General features: G+C 40.4%; 1 protein-coding gene across 3 annotated transcripts in view; it reads right to left on the reverse strand.

Moving 5' to 3' along the window:
- LOC138958433 (rab11 family-interacting protein 4-like) overlaps positions 1-18,635 on the reverse strand; it is a 47,398-nt gene that overhangs the window by 14,580 nt on the left and 14,183 nt on the right. The window contains exons 4-15 of one of the 3 annotated variants that reach the window (XM_070329584.1): positions 14,895-15,160; positions 14,680-14,760; positions 13,925-13,993; positions 10,420-10,455; positions 9,521-9,635; positions 7,546-7,649; positions 5,718-5,808; positions 5,400-5,449; positions 4,958-5,039; positions 4,379-4,516; positions 2,456-2,602; positions 380-412 (exon numbers count right to left, since the gene is read on the reverse strand). In XM_070329584.1, coding sequence (XP_070185685.1) covers positions 380-412; positions 2,456-2,602; positions 4,379-4,516; positions 4,958-5,039; positions 5,400-5,449; positions 5,718-5,808; positions 7,546-7,649; positions 9,521-9,635; positions 10,420-10,455; positions 13,925-13,993; positions 14,680-14,760; positions 14,895-15,160 — 1,212 coding nt within the window. The remainder of the gene's footprint in view (positions 1-379; positions 413-2,455; positions 2,603-4,378; positions 4,517-4,957; positions 5,040-5,399; positions 5,450-5,717; positions 5,809-7,545; positions 7,650-9,520; positions 9,636-10,419; positions 10,456-13,924; positions 13,994-14,679; positions 14,761-14,894; positions 15,161-18,635) is intronic. The other 2 variants (XM_070329586.1, XM_070329585.1) reach the window with 2 other exon arrangements.

Raw genomic sequence — 18,635 nt, forward strand, 5'->3', positions numbered from 1 at the left:
GTCCATCAAATACCCGTGGGACTTGGAATAAAGTAAAAAAATTCCATCTCACACGGCATTAAGTCTCAGGAAACATGAATACACGCATGCAGGAAAAAAAAAAAAATATGGGTAGCGCCGTATGTATGGCAGCTCGCTTTCCCCGGGGAGAAAGCAGCCCGAATTTCCATGAGGGTAACCTCACTGGACTGTAAATCTTATCCAATCCAATCCAATCCAATCCAATGCCACCATCCAGGGAAGATGCACGTACAATAGGCCACTGCGCATGCGTGCCGTGCATGCACAAGAAAGGGCATCAGGCAAACTGAATTTTCAAGCCAGAGAAGACAGGCATAAAAATAACCAAAAAATAAACAACAGGAAATAAAATACCGACCTTCATTAAATCACGCCACTCTTCCCACATAGTCTTCAAAACAACGCAGCAAAGACAAGCAGGAAACAGATGTTAAACTCATGTCAAAACAAATCAAACATCTCAACGCCATTCAAAACAACACTGACTCACTGATGAGTTTGCTGAACACAATTAGAACTGAAGCTTTATCAAGCGCACCTCATTCCTACACTATTTATTCTGCTTGTTAACAAATATTGGAAATCAAACTAAAATCTGAAAGTGAATGTGCCACACGACACAATGGAGAAAAGAAAGGGAAATGGAACAGAAAAGAAACGGTTCTCTGCTTGAAAACCTATGGGCAAAATCAGAAAGCGCAGAATGTCAAAGTTTAAGGGAACACTTCTGCTGGAAAGGCAAGCCCAGAATCCCAGGACAAAGTCGCAAGAGCAATGCTCTGCTCCATCACAAGGAGGTAAAAGCCAGAGGAAAAATCAGGAAAAGACTGACACATTTGTCGCTTTCAGCAGATGGAAAATGAAACTACCACCATTACTTTAATCTTTGCACTGTGAAATGTACCTCTAGAGGAACTTTAACAAAGCAAGTACACTTCAAACAAAAGTATTAGTGATGTAATACTCACTCAATGCACAATAAAAGCAAAGGAAATGTGAAGTAAACAAAACTCAAGTACAAAAACAGAAACACTCACAAACAACAAATAACTAGAGGCAGTATAAGTGGTTTGGTGTAAACGTCGTTCCCATTATTTATGTGTTAAAAGAACAAATATTGTATGTGTGGAAAAGTAAGCACAAGAACCAGAAGAACCAGAAGAAAGACAACAAAGCATTAAAAGGCGGACAAACAGTGATTTATCCTACATACGTGAGAGAGACACCCGTGAGATAATAATCGTTCAAATCACATGTGTGTATATCATGTAAATGAGGTCATGTCAAGCAAGTCTGGCAGGGACCTGTTTTTCCACTGCTTATGATGCCAAAGTCACCGAGACAAACGTCATTATAGAAACAAAAATTGCGCTCTCTAATTAGCCTCGATGAATCTTTAGAACTAACACGTCACGCCACACTTTCAAAGTGACGTTTCTTTGCTTTGACGTAATAGATTGCACAAGGCTTTAGAAGAGATCGAGGTTCCAAAACAAGCGTCTTCTTCTTCTTCTGCGGGCGTGGGCTGAAACTCCCATGTACACTCGTGTTTTTTGCACGAGTGGAATTGAACGTGTATGACCGTGTTTTACCCCGCCATTAAGGCAGCCATACGCCGTTTTCGGAGGAGCAAGCGTCTTCAATTTAGCTGCCTCGACTGTAAGACATTTTCAGTAAAATACACGTAAGTACAGTATGTAGGATCAACAGAATACTACATGGCTTGCTGTGTCGTACCAGATTTACACTCGTTGCTTTTTCAAATAGTGAACAGCTCGCTTTCGTTCGCAGTTCAATACTGTATTTAAAAAAAAAACTCGTGTAAATCTGGTACGACACAGCAAGCCATGTAGTATTCTCTATTTCTTTACTGCATCCCATCACAAATGATTGTTACAGGAATGATAGCAAATGGACAGCAAATGAACCTTAGTACCAGAACCAAACTTATGCAGCAATTAATATCAAATGGACGAAACCAAAAAATACAAAATCAACAAAAGGCACAAATTTAAGCTACTTTATGGAAACAAAGGAAACAGACAACAAAAAGCTGGCAGTAAAAAAGGGAATTTCTCTTCTATGCTCCATCCCAACTATATATTTCTTAGCACCAGCAGCTAATTCACTCGATTGACTGCACAGCTGCTATCGAAGACTATACATGTACATGTACAAGAAAACCAAAAACCATTATAAGCAACCAACATTATACTCCAGCACCCTGATTTCTACAAAGCAGTAACTTCAAAAAGGGATAAACGTGAGCGTACACATCCAAATAACATACACAAATAAAAATAAAAATGTTGTCAACCTTTTGAATCAAATTTCTGAGTAAAATGAATATTGCCCCCCCCCCCCAAAAAAAAAAATGAAGAAAAGAAAAGAAAGAGGAATAAGAAATAAAATCACACACAAAAAAATGACTCACCTGTTTAAGTTGGTGGATTTCTCCTTGAAGGTCCTGGTAACGCCCAGGGAGCTCCGCTAAACTGCCACTGGGTGAGCGGACACCTGTCTCCACCTCTATCTTGTATTTCCTCAGCTCCTCCAGCTCCTTGCCTAACTCGTCCAATAACTGTCAAATAAAACACATGTTGGAAATAACTGGTTTTTATCATGGGGTGTGGAAGAGTTGTTTTTTCTTGGAAACGCCGGAGGAAATGACAAATGTGGGAGACCTGCGCCGAACTTGCAAGTTCATTAGATTAGCAGGCCTAAGACTATGAGAAACACAACTGTTACACCCTGAAGAAGAAAAAGACACGCGACATTGTAGGCCAATCACTAGCGAGCAAGTTGTCTTACACGTGGTTGCTCGATCTCTGTGCTGAGGGACGCGATCCCATCAGCAATGCAAATTGTCAGCTCCCATGTGCAGACTTTCAAAAGAAAAGAATGCTATATTGAGCGGACAGTGCGGAAAGCACTGATTAGAGCTAATCATCGGGCGGGGATGTAGCTCAGTCGGTAGCGCGCTGGATTTGTATCCAGTTGGCCGCTGTCAGCGTGAGTTCGTCCCCACGTTCGGCGAGAGATTTATTTCTCAGAGTCAACTTTGTGTGCAGACTCTCCTCGGTGTCCGAACACCCCCTCCCCCGTGTGTACACGCAAGCACAAGACCAAGTGCGCACGAAAAAAGATCCTGTAATCCATGTCAGAGTTCGGTGGGTTATAGAAACACGAAAATACCCAGCATGCTTCCTCCGAAAGCGGCGTATGGCTGCCTAAATGGCGGGGTAAAAACGGTCATACACGTAAAAGCCGTGGGAGTTTCAGCCCATGAACGAACAAACAAACAAAAAGAGCTAATCATCACAGGGACGTCAGTCGTTCGCTTGATTTCTCTGGCACGGATCACAGTTACATGCAGAGACACGCTGTTCGTCAGCGATTGGCCTACAATGTCACATGTATCTTGGCTCAGTGTTACCAGAAAAAAGCAAGACACAACAAATGCAGGTACAGTAGAAGAAATTCTTAAAAGATACACATCACAAAAATAATTCACAAAAAAAAGACAAAATCTTCAAGAAAGAATTGGAAAAAAAAAAGAAAAAAGATTGAAGAGCAGAAGACAGTACGTTGGAACCTCTCATTTACCCCCCCCCCCCCCCCCCCCCCCTATTGCCATCTCTCCCCCTTTTCAAGACCTAAGTTTTTCAAATTTATTGATCATAAGGGTCGGTATGCATGAGTCGAGGTTGGAGGCTTTAGTCCAGGATAAGCTGTACCCCCAATGCAGTTAATGTCAGACTAAAGTCTCTAATCTCTAAACCAGGATGGTTATGAGGGGAAAGAAGCTTTATTTCACTGAATTTCAATCGTGTGCGTGCGTGCGTGTGCGTGTGTGCTGATGTTTGTTGCTATTGTACATCGCCATGAGCTCTGGCAAGAAGGGGCGATTCATAAGTCGTCTTCTTCTTCTTCTGCGTTCGTGGGCTGAAACTCCCACGTACACTCGTGTTTTTTGCACGAGTGGAATTTTACGTGTATGACCGTTTTTACCCCGCCATTTAGGCAGCCATACGCCGCTTTCGGAGGAAGCATGCTGGGTATTTTTGTGTTTCTATAACCCACCAAACTCTGACATGGATTACAGGATCTTTTCCATGCGCACTTGGTCTTGTGCTTGCGTGTACACACGAAGGGGGATAAGCCACTAGCAGGTCTGCACATAAGTTGACCTGGGAGATCGGAAAAATCTCCACACTTAACCCACCAGGCGGCCGCGGCCGGGATTCGAACCCTCGACCTTCCGATTAAGAGGCCGACGTCTTACCACCCCGCCACAGCGCCCGTCGGAGGAGGTCTTGAAAGATGGCTACCACTGTACAAAAAATGTTCATCATACCTGCCCCATGGATCGTTGTTCTCGCCGTTGAAGTTCTTCCTGTTTGTGGTATTCTCCCTTGAGACGCTCGTGATCGTCGTACAACATGTTGTACATTTCCTGCTTCTCCAGCACTCTCTCCTGAATATCTATCTTTTCCTGAAATAACATACAAACAGTTCGTCTTTGAAAAGATCAACACGAGAATCGAGAGGAAAAGCTTGAAAAAAATACACCTGAAGAAACATTTTAAAGTTTATCTTTGAACAGGTTCAGACCAAAATTGAGAGGAAAAGCTGAAAATATAAAAATGACTCAGAAAAATTCACTTTGTAAAGTGTTAATTTGAAAGGTTAACTTTATGGCATCCAAACAAAACACATACACACACACATACAATCATATGCACATACACACACACACACAAACAAAAAAGAAAGAAGAAGGAAAACAGGAACAACAAAATCAAAGGTAAACACGAAAGAAAACACTGGAGGCTCAAAGAAAAATAGCGGCAACATCCTCTGCACTTCAAACATAAATCTATGCAAAAGTAAAAAAAAATCAAACAAATATATACGGTAAAATACAGGCGCTTACTGTTCTCAGTTTATTAATCTCATGCCGCATCTTTGAAGCCTCTTCTTTGAGCGCTTCATACTCTTCCTGTATTCGCTGTAACCTGTAAAATATAAACAAACATAAAAAAGTTGCAGCATGAAAATCGCAACTTTATTGTGAATACACTATTAAATGTACTTTTGGCAAATGCGTTACACAAGAGTGCACACAGAGATACACAAAGAGAAACAGTTGGACAGATAGGCGGAAAGACAAACAGACAAAAAGGCAGACAGTCAACTTAAATCTGGCAAGATCCAGTTTCACAGCTGAGTAGTCTCCCCTTGCATGAAAATATAATGTTCAGAGGCCTGCAGCCTCAAGCACCGTCAGAAGTTTGAAAACATTTCTGACACCAGATGCAAATTTGAAAACAAGAAAAAGATTTATATGTAAGCAGAATGTACAAATAGCAACAAACCTTTGTGTTACATAGTCCAGCTCGTCAGACTTTTCTCTGTCTCGTCTCGACTGCAGAAAAAGCAAAGAATGTTGGAAATATGATTACACAAACCCAATCTAGCTATTAGCACCTTTTTGACCAACACATCCATATCAAGAATAAGCATTTGACAAAATAATCATATGCAAATGGCTTATGCAAGGCAGGAATTGAGACCATAAACGATTCCTGATATAACATAGCCATCAGAAATGAGTAAGAATTACCTAAAGTAAAATTTGAATACCACTGCATACTGAATGCTTTTACAAATAAAAAGAACAGGAAAATACACACCATGTGGTCTCGATGTTTTTGTCTTTCTTCCGTTAACTTCTCCTCTGCTCGCAGTTCCATATCTCGGAGCTGCTCTTCCAGACAAATGACCCTGGGAATAAAAAGAGAAAAACAATGTGAACAATCAAATTATACAAACTGTATCCAAGAGAATCAAAACACAAGAAAGGTAGATTGTTGGAACGTTTGTTATTGACAAAGCAATACGTTACAGTCACAAATATATCGACCCAACGGTGTTTAAAGTGCACAGACAATATACGTTAATTGGATCTGTGATCCAAACATGGCTTTTGGTCAATCGAGATGGAAGTTTATTCCACAAGCCCGTAGAGTGAGTGGAATAAACTGCCATCGAGATTGACCAAAAGGCATGTTTGGATCACAGATCCAATTAACATATATATCTCGACATTCACTGGTCTTAGGGTTTTTGTTTTGAAAGAAGAAAGAAACTTGCTTGAACACGGACCACTTCTCCGAGCAAAATCAACAAACCTAATCACTCGCATTCCACCTCAAGGTCTCGGCCAACCAAGACTATGGCATACTCGTAGCAAAGCCGCCGAATGGTACCGTAAACCAAGAATAGTGACGTAAGAGAATAGAATGTCGTCTTTTGATTTGGAACGTGACGTGTTTCAGAACTTCTTCTGGACAACTCGGATGGTCTTCTGCGAAGTGGTTGGCACGAGATTCTTTTTCTTCTTCGACAGTTCATCCTCCGATACTGTAGCAAAACGTTTCATCTTTTTTTCACTTTCGAGTATGCGGACGACTGAACTTGACCGCTAAAAAGTAGTCCTTTCGGTATTATTACGCCGAGTCTGAACATGAGGTCTGAACATTGTTTTTAGGCAGGATCTAGAAAGCGAGGCTGTTCTTATCTCTGTGTACAATCGAGAGAGAGAGAAATACATGTCGAGACATACAATTATTATCAAGCTAAGTTCTTGTTACTATTTATTTGTCTGTGCACTTTAAAGACAGTTGAGTCGATATATTTGTGACTGTAACATATTGTTGTTTGTCAATAACAAACGTTCCAACAACCTGTCTTTCTTGGGGTTTTTTATTCTGAATTTTGGAACGTTGGCAGTCTCTTTGTTTTTGGATTCTGTTTGTATCCAAGAGATTAGCACCTGGATTACAGTCGAGTGTTTACATACAGATGAATGTTTTTAAAATTGTATGTTGCTCTTCATATCTTTGTCACTACAGTAAGTCTACAAATGGTTTTCTTTTGTTTTAAATTTTATCAGTTGAGCAGCATAAAGACAAAATAACATCTTTTGAGGAAGTAAACTACACCCAAGGTAAGTTTTCATCTACTCGTTATTATTTATCTGTTGTGTACCTTTTGTGTTCACTTTAAGGACAGATAGGCTAAGGTGCTTGTAAACATGTTCTTCTTCTTCTTCTTCTTCTTCGCTCATGGGCTTAGACTCCCACATTCACTCATATTTTTAGCACGAGTGGATTTTTACGTGTATGGCAGCATACGCCGATTTCGGGGGAAGGCATGCTGGGTATGTTCATGTTTCTATAACCCACCGAACTCTGACATGGATTACAGGATCTTTTTCGTGCGCACTTGGTCTTGTGCTTGCGTGTACACACCAAGGGGGTTAAGTCATTAGCAGGTCTGCACTTAAGTTGACCTGGGAGATCGGAAAAATCTCTTAACCCACCAGGCGGCAGCGACCGGGATTCGAACTCACGACCTCCCGATTAGGAGGTCGACGTCTTACCACCACGCCACTGCGCCTGTCTGTAAACATATTGTGAGGCAAGAGAACAGCTGAAGAAAAAATCTGTGAAAACTTACTTGGTGACCAGGACACCGTTTTCGTCCTTCAACCGGGCCTGTTTGGTGTTCGTCTCAATTTGGCTGTCTGTCAGTCGTAACAACTGGCTCTCAAGAAATTTTACCTGTACACCAAGCAAAAATACGCATTTAAAAAAAAATTACAACACAGATGTCAGAAATTTTTGAAATTGTTTTCTCTAGGCAAAAAACCCCCAAAAAACAATACATGAGTTGAGATGGACATGTTTAATACAGAGATTTTGATTTTAAACACAGGTGTAAGTTTTCACGAGGAAGAGAGGGGATGATAAGAAAAAATAATATAAAAATATCAGATATCATGAAGGCTTCCATTCATTTCAAAGCGTTAATGAAGTAGGCTTGAACAAATAACACCAACAACAGAGTTACGTTTAAATTTCTACGTAGAAAAACCGTGTTGCAATTCCTGTATACTAACAGGCAAGATTATCAGTCTTTAACCAGTGTTGTTCCCAAACATAGAAGACAATAGGTCAGTTAGATCTGGATTCAAAATATATATCGGTCAAAATGTAATGGCAGCAAATAATTGTTGCGTCACAAGACATCCTGTGTGACTATCAATCAATCAATCAATATGAGGCTTATATCGCGCGTATTCCGTGGGTACAGTTGTAAGCGCAGGGATTTAAAAACAAAAAAAATTTAATATTATTTTTATGCAATTTATATCGCGCACATATTCAAGGCGCAGAGATTTATTTATGCCGTGTGAGATGGAATTTTTTTACACAATACATCACGCATTCACATCGGCCAGCAGATCGCAGCCATTTCGGCGCATATCCTACTTTTCACGGCCTATTATTCCAAGTCACACGGGTATTTTGGTGGACATTTTTATCTATGCCTATACAATTTTCAATCAATGAGTCTTATATCGCGCATATTCCGTGGGTACAGTTCTAGGCGCTCTGCAGTGATGCCGTGTGAGATGAAATTTTATACGGCCAGTAGATTGCAGCCATTTCGGCGCATATTTACCTTTCACGGCCTATTATTCCAAGTCACACGGGTATAGGTAGACAATTATCAACTGTGCCTAAGCAATTTTGCCAGGAAAGACCTTTTTGACAATCGTGGGATCTTTAACGTGCACACCCAATGTAGTGTACACGGAGGGAGGTTCGGACACCGAAGAGAGTCTGCACAGAAAGTTGACTCTGTGAAATAAATTTCCGCCGAACCTGGGATCGAACTCACGCTGACAGCGGCCAACTGAATGCAAATCCAGCGCGCTACCAACTGAGCTATATCCCCGCCCCAGGAAAGACCCTTTTGTCAATCGTGGTCAGAAAGATACGTCAGATCTAAAAAGCACGCGTAAATGAGTGACGGAGGCCGAGGAACAACACTGTTTTACTCTTTCTTAGTACTTTGCCCCAAACGGTTACAAAATTCGGGCGGGGATGTAGCTCAGACGGTAGCGCGCTGGATTTGTATCCAGTTGGCCGCTGTCAGCGTGAGTTCGTCCCCACGTTCGGCGAGAGATTTATTTCTCAGAGTCAACTTTGTGTGCAGACTCTCCTCGGTGTCCGAACACCCCCCCGTGTGTACACGCAAGCACAAGACCAAGTGCGCACGAAAAAAGATCCTGTAATCCATGTCTGAGTTCGGTGGGTTATAGAAACACGAAAATACCCAGCATGCTTCCTCCGAAAGCGGCGTATGGCTGCCTAAATGGCGGGGTAAAAACGGTCATACACGTAAAAGCCGTGGGAGTTTCAGCCCATGAACGAACAAACAAACAAGGTTACAAAATTCAAGGAAAGATACACACCATTTAAGCTAGCTTACTATATTACACAGCAGCTTCCACATACATGTGGTACTCATACACCACTTCCACTTGTTCTAAAGACCAATTTAATTATTTTCCCACACTATTTCCTCTTTCCACTCGAGTCAAAGTCATACAAGGACACCACGGAAAGGGCTTCAGCAATCTCACCCTGCCATTGAGGTCTTGAAAATTGCCGTCAATGTCGTCGAATATTTCGTCAGAGCCGTAGCTGCTACGACGTGTGCTGTTTGGGGTGACGTCCCGTGAACTCCGCTGCAGCTGGCTGAGAAAAATCAATACCAACTACTTATCTTTTGGCAAGCGTTTCTTGTCAAATATTTACACCACCCCTTGTGGAGTACTTAAAGTATAGAAAAGAGGTTATTTGTCAAAAAGAGGTTATCCTTGAGAAATCTTTTTTTCAGTCGGGAGAAGGGGGGTTTGTTCAAAATAATGTCAAAAGTGTGCTTGTAATGGCTACCATTTGGTGAGTTTTTGTGTGTGTGGGCTTACTTAAGAACTTACTTCCTGTTCAATTGTTTTTGTACTCAGTGTGTCACTAAAACACAAAAGCAGTCAGTTTGCACCTCCCCACCCACCTACATTCTCTGACCACCCCCACCCTTCCCACCACGCTTTCTCTCTCTCATTCACACAATCCAGTACTCTCTCCTCTTTTCACCCTTCCCTCTCTTTCACTAGGTCTTATTCATACACTCTGACACTCTCTCTCTCTCTCTCTCACTCTCTCTCTCTCTCTCTCATTGATTCACACAATCCAGTACATGTACACTCTCTGCTGCTTGCCCTTCTGTTTCTTACCCTCTCTTTCATTCACACAATCGATTATTCCGCTTTTTGCCCTTTTCTCTCTTTCAAAAAAACAAACATAACTGCATGTTCTACATTTTTTTCCTTCTCTTTCACTACTTTTCCCCTTTCATCGATTACTATAACTCTACTAGCAAGCATTAAGAAGCAAATGCACCATGTTTCCATGTTATCTGATCACAGTGCTAGTTGGAAAGTAATAAGATTTACACACTACAGGGGGGAAAGCAAAATACCTTGCAAAAGCAGCGGTGGTAAGTCTTCTATTAGGGCTGAAAGTAAAAATTAAAAACATTCTGTAAATACACCAAGGTTTGGGATAAAGCCATAAACCACTAATACCTGAGGAAAGTGACTTAGCATTATTAATTTTTCTGAATTTCCCAGCAATTAGATAATAAAGTATTAAAGTAAAGCAAATACATATATATAACACGAGTATCATGAAGTTGATGTTTGATGCTGAAACTCTTAAGTTGTATAGGTGAATACTCTAACAGATTTGACACCACAATCAGTGTACCCTAAAGGCCTTTTTTCCATCTAAAGTAAATAAATTTTAACTTGATATCTATATAAAAACATTTGACACTATACACACACAGAAATATAACAACAACACTTTGTCTTCAAAATTGCTTCTACAAAACTAAGCTTCTTTTTAAGATCCAACAAATATTCATGCTTGACAGACATGTGGTTATTTTTGCTCATTTCTATCAAAGACTTTAATTGTAAAATGCATGTTTTTGTATTTTTAGACGGCGTGCCTTAGGTGAAAGAAAAACACCAGACCCTCTGAAGACTATAAAAAATTTTCATCTAGTGGGGGAGATACAGTATTAAAAGAGAGAGGGAGAGAGAGAGAGAGGGAGGGAGAGAGGGAGAGAGAGAGAGAGAGAGAGAGAGAGAGAGAGAGAGAGAGAGAGAGAGAGAGAGAGAGAGAGAAAGAGAGAGAGTCTTCTGGGTAGCAATAGAAATCACCACCTTCAAAACTTTATGTAAATGAAAGGGGTAACATTCTTTTCAACAGAAGAGGCAATGTACAGCTGTCAGCACCTTCCCATAAAATATAAACATACATTCAGAAACACAAGAGACCTAATACAAATACTCAATACTTAGTCCACACAAAATTTGCTACCAAAAAACAAAACAAAAACAAATTGCAACAAAAGGCGACTTTCTAAAACAGACCATGATATATATACACCACTGCTAACACAGAAAAGAAAGTAATTTAGCTATATATCCCATTCTAAACGAACCCAGGGGAAGAAAAAATACACAACTGGGATTCACTAGAAAACAAATCCTTCTCTGTCTACTACAGATCCCTGTTTCCAAATAAAGTGTCACAGCTGGATAGCTTTCTCTCATCAGCTTCATCATTTCTCATTATTTTAAATCTTTTGTGTTTGATCTGCGGGCTAACAGTGTCACATTGTTGAATACACCTCAGCTACTGTCGCGGACAAATGTGCATAACACCAACCAAAACCACTAATGACCTGAATTCATTCACGCCATCATTAAGAAATGTACCCTACATCTCCGGCCGACAATTTTTCTCATGCAACATCATTTCACTTTGAACAACAATTCACGTAATCACAAGCTAACATTCCAGATTCACAGACACAAACCAGATTAGCTTGGTGCCACAACAGCAAGCATTCTGTACAGCCAAAGGCAATGGAATATTGCAAACCAGTTACTACATGTACTACTCTGTAATAAAGACTAAAGACTTTACTCCTGCCAATAGATCTCAGAATGTTGGTCAAAATCTTGTCTTCAAGACAAACACAGCTACTGTACACTGTCCTTCAAGTGACTGACATAAAGAACACAGACGTTTACGTCCCCCAAAGTGTGACTTGGGTCTAATGCAAATTGCTTTTGCACAAGGCATGAAGCAGATGAGTGCAAACTAACAGCCATGAGCTAATTTTGATTCTTACAACGTTGCCAATGATGAATCAAGTGATCTCCGCTTAGCAAACCTGTCAGAGAAAGATGCACAAATAAAGAAGAATTGATTTCATCGGGCAACACTGTTGTTTTCTACCTGAAAAGTATATCATTTTAACTGAGATGGCACTTACGCTCAAGCCAACATACAATCTTTTTACCAATCTTCCCTGAAGAAATGTCTGCTTTGTTTCACTGCATTGGACTAAATAGAAAGTGTGCTTAAATACTGTTGTAGTATCCCTTTTAAATTCAAAATGATAAAGTTAAGTCGAAAATGACATCTACAGAGCAATGGATCAATCAAATGAAGAGCACTATGAGCAATACGGTAGTTCTGACGGTTTACAAACTATGACTGGCAAGTATTACATAACATACATGAATACACAACATTTGCAGGCATGAATACAAATGAATGACATATATGCATAACACCAAAATAAAAGTACGAGACAACCACTACAGCAAGAAATAATTGCTTTTTTCATCAAATCTGAAGTTAGGGAAGTCCTAAAGCAGAAAAATGAACGTAATAACATTCAAATACAAAAAGAGATGAGCAGAGAACATCTTTGCACTACATGAAAAGCAGAAACTATAAGAACTTCAGAGGAAAGCCTGAAACTAGGAAACACCAACATAAAACCAGCTAAAATAAACAGCGATGATTTCAAACAAAGGTTTAAATGGTTTCTGATGCAGATTCAAACCCTTTTTCCCGCCTTCCTTCCTTCCTCCCTCCCCCCCATCCCCCCCCCCCCCATCTCTACACAGAACATTTAAAAAACAGATACAGAGAAAGAGAGGAAGGGGAAGAGAAAGTGAGAGATAGAAAGACATTAAGCATGCAAAAAGTTTAAACCCAAAACCATATAAAACAAGCGTAAACCCCAGTCACCTCCCATAAAAGTCTGGCGGCAACTCCGCAACCCTATCTGTACAAAACAGTTGATAATAATTGCAAAACCAATGAATGGCAATATAATGCAACGAACAATTATCAAGGTTTTGTGAACGGTTGCTTTTGAGGATAATGCAACAAACAATTACATGTATCAAGATTTTGCGAATGGTTGCTTTTGAGGATAATGCAACAAACAATTATCAAGGTTTTGTGAATGGTTGCTTTTGAGGATAATGCAACAAACAATTATCAAGGTTTTGTGAATGGTTGCTTTTGAGGATAATGCAACGAACAATTATCAAGGTTTTGTGAACGGTTGCTTTTGAGGATAATGCAACAAACAATTATCAAGGTTTTGTGAATGGTTGCTTTTGAGGATAATGCAACAAACAATTACATGTATCAAGATTTTGCGAATGGTTGCTTTTGAGAAGCAATTCAGACAGAAAGATTATTATATTTAAGTCTGCACGTAATCCTAAGCGGGCTCTCCCTTGTCACCTTCACATTCTGACCATAGCATGGTACACTTTTGACAAATATGCCTTGTCCTTACTGTAACTGAAAGCCTTTCACATCTGGAAAATCTATAGAACCCGAAACCAAAGAGACATGCTTGAACGAAGTGTAAAAACTGTGATATTGTTATTCATCAGTAAAAAGTTATAGCGAACAAACAGAAAGGAAAAACACAGTGAACCAGAAAGCCATTGCTGCCACCTATAAAGCTTTTAGAAGAGGCTGAGAAAATGTCAAAACAGAGCAAAAAAGAACATGCAACTTGCAAAAAGAAAACTGAAAACACCACAGAAAGAAAGGAAAACTGCAGGACTAAGAATTGTGATAAACTGCAGTGGTACCAGGCTTTTTTATGACTCCTTGATAATAATTCCTTCTTGTCTCCACGTTTCCTTGGGGTTACAGGGGTGCTGTAAAGGGAACCAGTCACATCAAAAATCTACACATTGACGCACAGAATTTGATCACATTATCCAGTCAACATTCACTGAAAAATCTACAACCTGAAGCACAGAATTGGATCAACTGGTTTAGCCACCTCCTCTGAAAGAACTATTTAACTTTATAAGCAAAGCAAAATAGATGTTCTTTGTAAACCCCATAGGATCTAAACCATATTGGATCAGTAAGCCAGAGACTATCAATGGAAAAAAACCAACCTTACACCTCTGGGTCAAATTCATTTGACATGGACCAAAAAAAGAAATCTCTAAACAAAATATCCCCCTACCACATTCTAATTGTCTTTGTTATTTTCAAAAACAGAAACCAAATGATAAACTGTTCAACTCACTCACAAAGTGAAAATGTTGTACGAGTGAAAACAGGTTATACATAATATATTCAAACTGAAGGCATTCCAATTCCAGAAGTGTAACACTTTAGTGTGTACCCACTTTAGTTGAGAGAAAAAAAGAGAAACTCATGACACAAAATCTGCAAACCTGGTTCAGACCTTACCTTTACCAAATTCAAGGTAGATATGAAAAAGAGACACACGGTTACACCTTTGTATGAGAACTTGCTTTTGCCACATCAGGTACAGACAGAAAAACAACTCGAGTAAAAAGAAACTTTGAAAAACAAAATTACTTACAGGCCTTGGTCAGAGACATCTGCCTCCGATTCGACTTCGCCATAATCTTCATAATTTTCTTCATCAGTAACATCAGGGCGACTGAAACACCAAACAAAAATGTTGCTGAATAAAGATAAATTATGAACAACTGTGAGTATTTTTCTTCAACCATCATTATCACACAACAAAACATAGACAAGTTACAATTCTGTTTAGGAACAGCAACAAGCTACCTGCTTTCGTTGATTTCTGAAGAGCGTCCGCTAATTGCACTGTCTCCGTCGTCTTCAGACAGAGGCGGAGCTAGCACAGTACTGTTGAACTGTGGGACGAGAAAGTTACTACCGTCCCCCTGTAGTCCGTTGTGGCTGAGACCGGAGAGATCAGCAATGTAGCTGTTGTGGTTGCCGTTTGTGTTGCTGGAGCCGCTATGGTCTGACTGTAGGCCCTCAAAGTCGTACTCCGTGAAGGTCGACTCGCTGGACGGGCTGATGGTTGCCTACACACACAGACATGTGATTGTTATCATTACTGGAAAGTTTCCAAAAGTTTTTTTAACAGATTCACCATAGTGATGGCATGCGTCGTACCAAATTTTAGACGAATTGGCTGACAAACTACAAAGCTTGAGCGATGCAAAGTGTGATGGACACATACATGGACGGACAGACATGGAGGCAATTCTAATAATACAGATTATAATCATCACCAGTAAAACTATGTTTGGACCGGACACAGATTTCCATCGGTCACTGGAGAAGTAAAATTTACAATGAGAACATGGCATGATTCAGGCTGAGAGTTCGTAAAATGAATTTGTTTTTAAATGTCTGGTCACAAACGGTGAAACCACATGTTGCCAGAATTATGGATAGGTCAATGATTTCCCCCCCCCCCCCCCCCCCAAAAAAAAAAGAGAATGGCTAAAAAATTAGCATAGCCAAAAATGTGTGTACAAAAAAACTAAGTTTGTGCACACAGTACAACTGAAGTAGAATTATAGGGAAAAGGATGACAAAAGTGTACAGTTAAACTCTACCCTTGTATAAAGCTGGTTTAAATAATGAAGAGTACTACAGCAATTACACACAGCCAAACCAACCTTATACTGTGGAATGTAAACAAGGTAGACCCCATTCACTCTAGCCTCTTTCCCTACTGGAAACAAAATGTTAGTTTGTGTATGTCATGCTCCTCTTCAGTATGTTTAAACGAGCACTGTGAGACCACCTAGTATCTGTGGTACACTGCATGTATTATGTATGTATGTATGTAAGACAGGACAGTTATACAGGAACGATGAATGTGGCCCTACTTTTCACAATGTCACCCTTGTAAGTTGTACAAGCACAGCAAAACCACATGTAATCAAAGAACTTGATACCTAACTCAGTAACCGTCACCATGAAAACACCATTGATAGTACAGACAAAATGGAGCATCACACTTAGTCTGTAATGACACTGTGGACTTAACTTTGTATTACATATGTACTAGTAATTATATCCAAAAGTGTACCTCAGCATCCGCCATGTTGTCCGTTTCCTTCTTCTACCACAACAGAACTGGTTAGACAGGCAGAATTAATTCACAACTTTTTCCTCACACACTGGTGTCAGCTTCCACAACAACAAATCCTCAGGACATGAAGCTGACTTTGCAGCTAAAAAAAAACAATCCACACTATCTCCTCGACTTTTAATTGCTGTGTAATTAACAAGGAAGGAAAACACCGAATGCAAACTGACCCAGCAACCTAGCTAAACCTAAGAACTAGAGAAAGAGCTGTGGCGAATGAAACATTACACCTGTTCTACCTGTGCATTGATGTGTCACTCACAGGGAATTCTTGTGTGTCTGCCAAAAGGATGCCTCCTACCAAACAATACCGGGAACCCCATCACAACAATTACTTCATTGTGACTACTCAGATGGCACCCCCCTTCTCTCTCAACACGCAAACACACACAGAGGCGCGAACACACTGAGGCCCACAAACATTAATTAACACACGAACACTCAAAACAGCTTTTGATCCTGCTTAATTAAGGGGCTTCTTCATAATTATGCACAAAAAAGACAGCACAGGTTTGTTTGTTTGTTTGTTTATTTGTTGCTTAACGTCCAGCCGACTACGCAGAGCCATATCAGGACGAGGAAGGGGGGGATGAAGGGGGCCACTTGTCAAGCGATTCCTGTTTACAAATGCACTAACCCATTACTTGTGTCCCAGCAGGCTTTAGTAAAACTAAATTAATACCTACTGGAAGATTACCAGTTTCCAGTATGTTAAAATAGGCTTAACCTATCTACTGCTGGACTTACATCAGAACACTAACAGATTAAACTATACATGAATCGCGAGACAAGCGGCAAGAGAAGAGATTTTTGGAAAAAATACAGGTGAATGAGCAAGAAGGCAGAAAAAAGAAAAGAATTCATGAAGAAAAAGAGAGCATGACAGGAAAGAGGAACCAAAAATCTACCTAACAGCAAACTAGAAAGCTCCTGCGGTTCCAAAAACAGAAGGGGCCTTTAATTTCATAACCGCAGTGCCCCACTGCGGGAACAGCACAGGTAAATGTCTGAATGCACATCTCTCTGCAACATCAACCGTGACCGTACCCCAAATACACACTGAGAGCAACGTACTATTACTCAGTATCACAAAGGTTTTTCAGAATTATTTGTACCACACTACACTGTACAACGGTACTCTTTGTTTCAGATGCAACCCAGCTCAAGCATAGCCTAGGTCAGAAGTCAATTACTCATTAACGTTTAAAATGACGGATCACTCTAGCCTAGCGCTAATCAAGCAACACCTTCAATTCTTGACAGCATGTAGAAGATGTAATCATGCACAGCCAAACTTGTGAACAGGATAGCCCTCTTTGTGTATGAGCAGTTTAACACATGCAGGAAGGTTAAACCCAAAACTGGCATTGTTCATTGAAAGGAAAGGCGAATACAGTGAAACAATGTGGAAACAGGAAAGATACTGTTGTAAGCCAAGGGTTCAATAGACTGACCTACTGACTTTCAACAAGACCCACTGACTATAATGATGCCATTGTCCAAAAAACAAATTCTGTGCTGAACCACAGCTAAGTCTCTGCATACATCACAATGTTCACGCGTGCATGTCCAACCATCCTAACAATTTGCAATGCACCTCACCAGCCTAAGACTTAACCTCTCCACAGACTCATCATTCAAAACATACCAGGAGCCCTGTGCCAAGACAGCCATCCACCTCGCAGCCTGACAGTGGCACCTGTACAGTGGAACCTCCCTTTTAACACTTTCTACCCCATCGATGTTGACCAATTTTTTTTTACCCAGACCAGCTGTGCTGCAGCAGTTCACTCAGAAGTGTAGTAACTGTGTATCAACATGCCGGAATGCAGGCGTTAGATGGATGTTACACTGAGGACTGAAGCGACTGAAGCTATCAGTCTGAGCGGATATATCCGTACCTGGTCAGATAGAGCCATATGAGTGGGTACGGATATCTCCCCACCCAATGGGTACACACTGTTTTCTAACTGTAATAGTGTGTATGTAAAGTACTGTACTGTTCAAATCCGTATCAATACCAGGACACTGTCCCAAGACAAGTACTCGTTTTTTTGACTGGCTCCAAAGGTATGTTTTGTCATAACAGGTACAATTGCACAACAGGTACATAAAGCTGTCATGACACATGACTGAACTGACACAGGAACAAACCAGCAGACAGGTTTGTTCACAAATCATGAACCAGCAACAAAGAAGCTCACAGCAATAGCCTGGCCAACACCAACCCACACTGTGAGAAAAGACATTACTAGTAGTACTAGTACATGTACACCACAAACTGTGGATTTGGAAAATAAATAGCATTGGACATCATTGATTCTCTGCAGATTCCCCCCTAACAAACGGTTCGAGAGGAAACTAAACTACTGTACCATTAATACCTTAGGCTTTTG

This window comes from Littorina saxatilis, linkage group LG2 (genome assembly GCF_037325665.1).
Source record: "Littorina saxatilis isolate snail1 linkage group LG2, US_GU_Lsax_2.0, whole genome shotgun sequence".
Lineage (NCBI taxonomy): Eukaryota > Metazoa > Mollusca > Gastropoda > Littorinimorpha > Littorinidae > Littorina > Littorina saxatilis.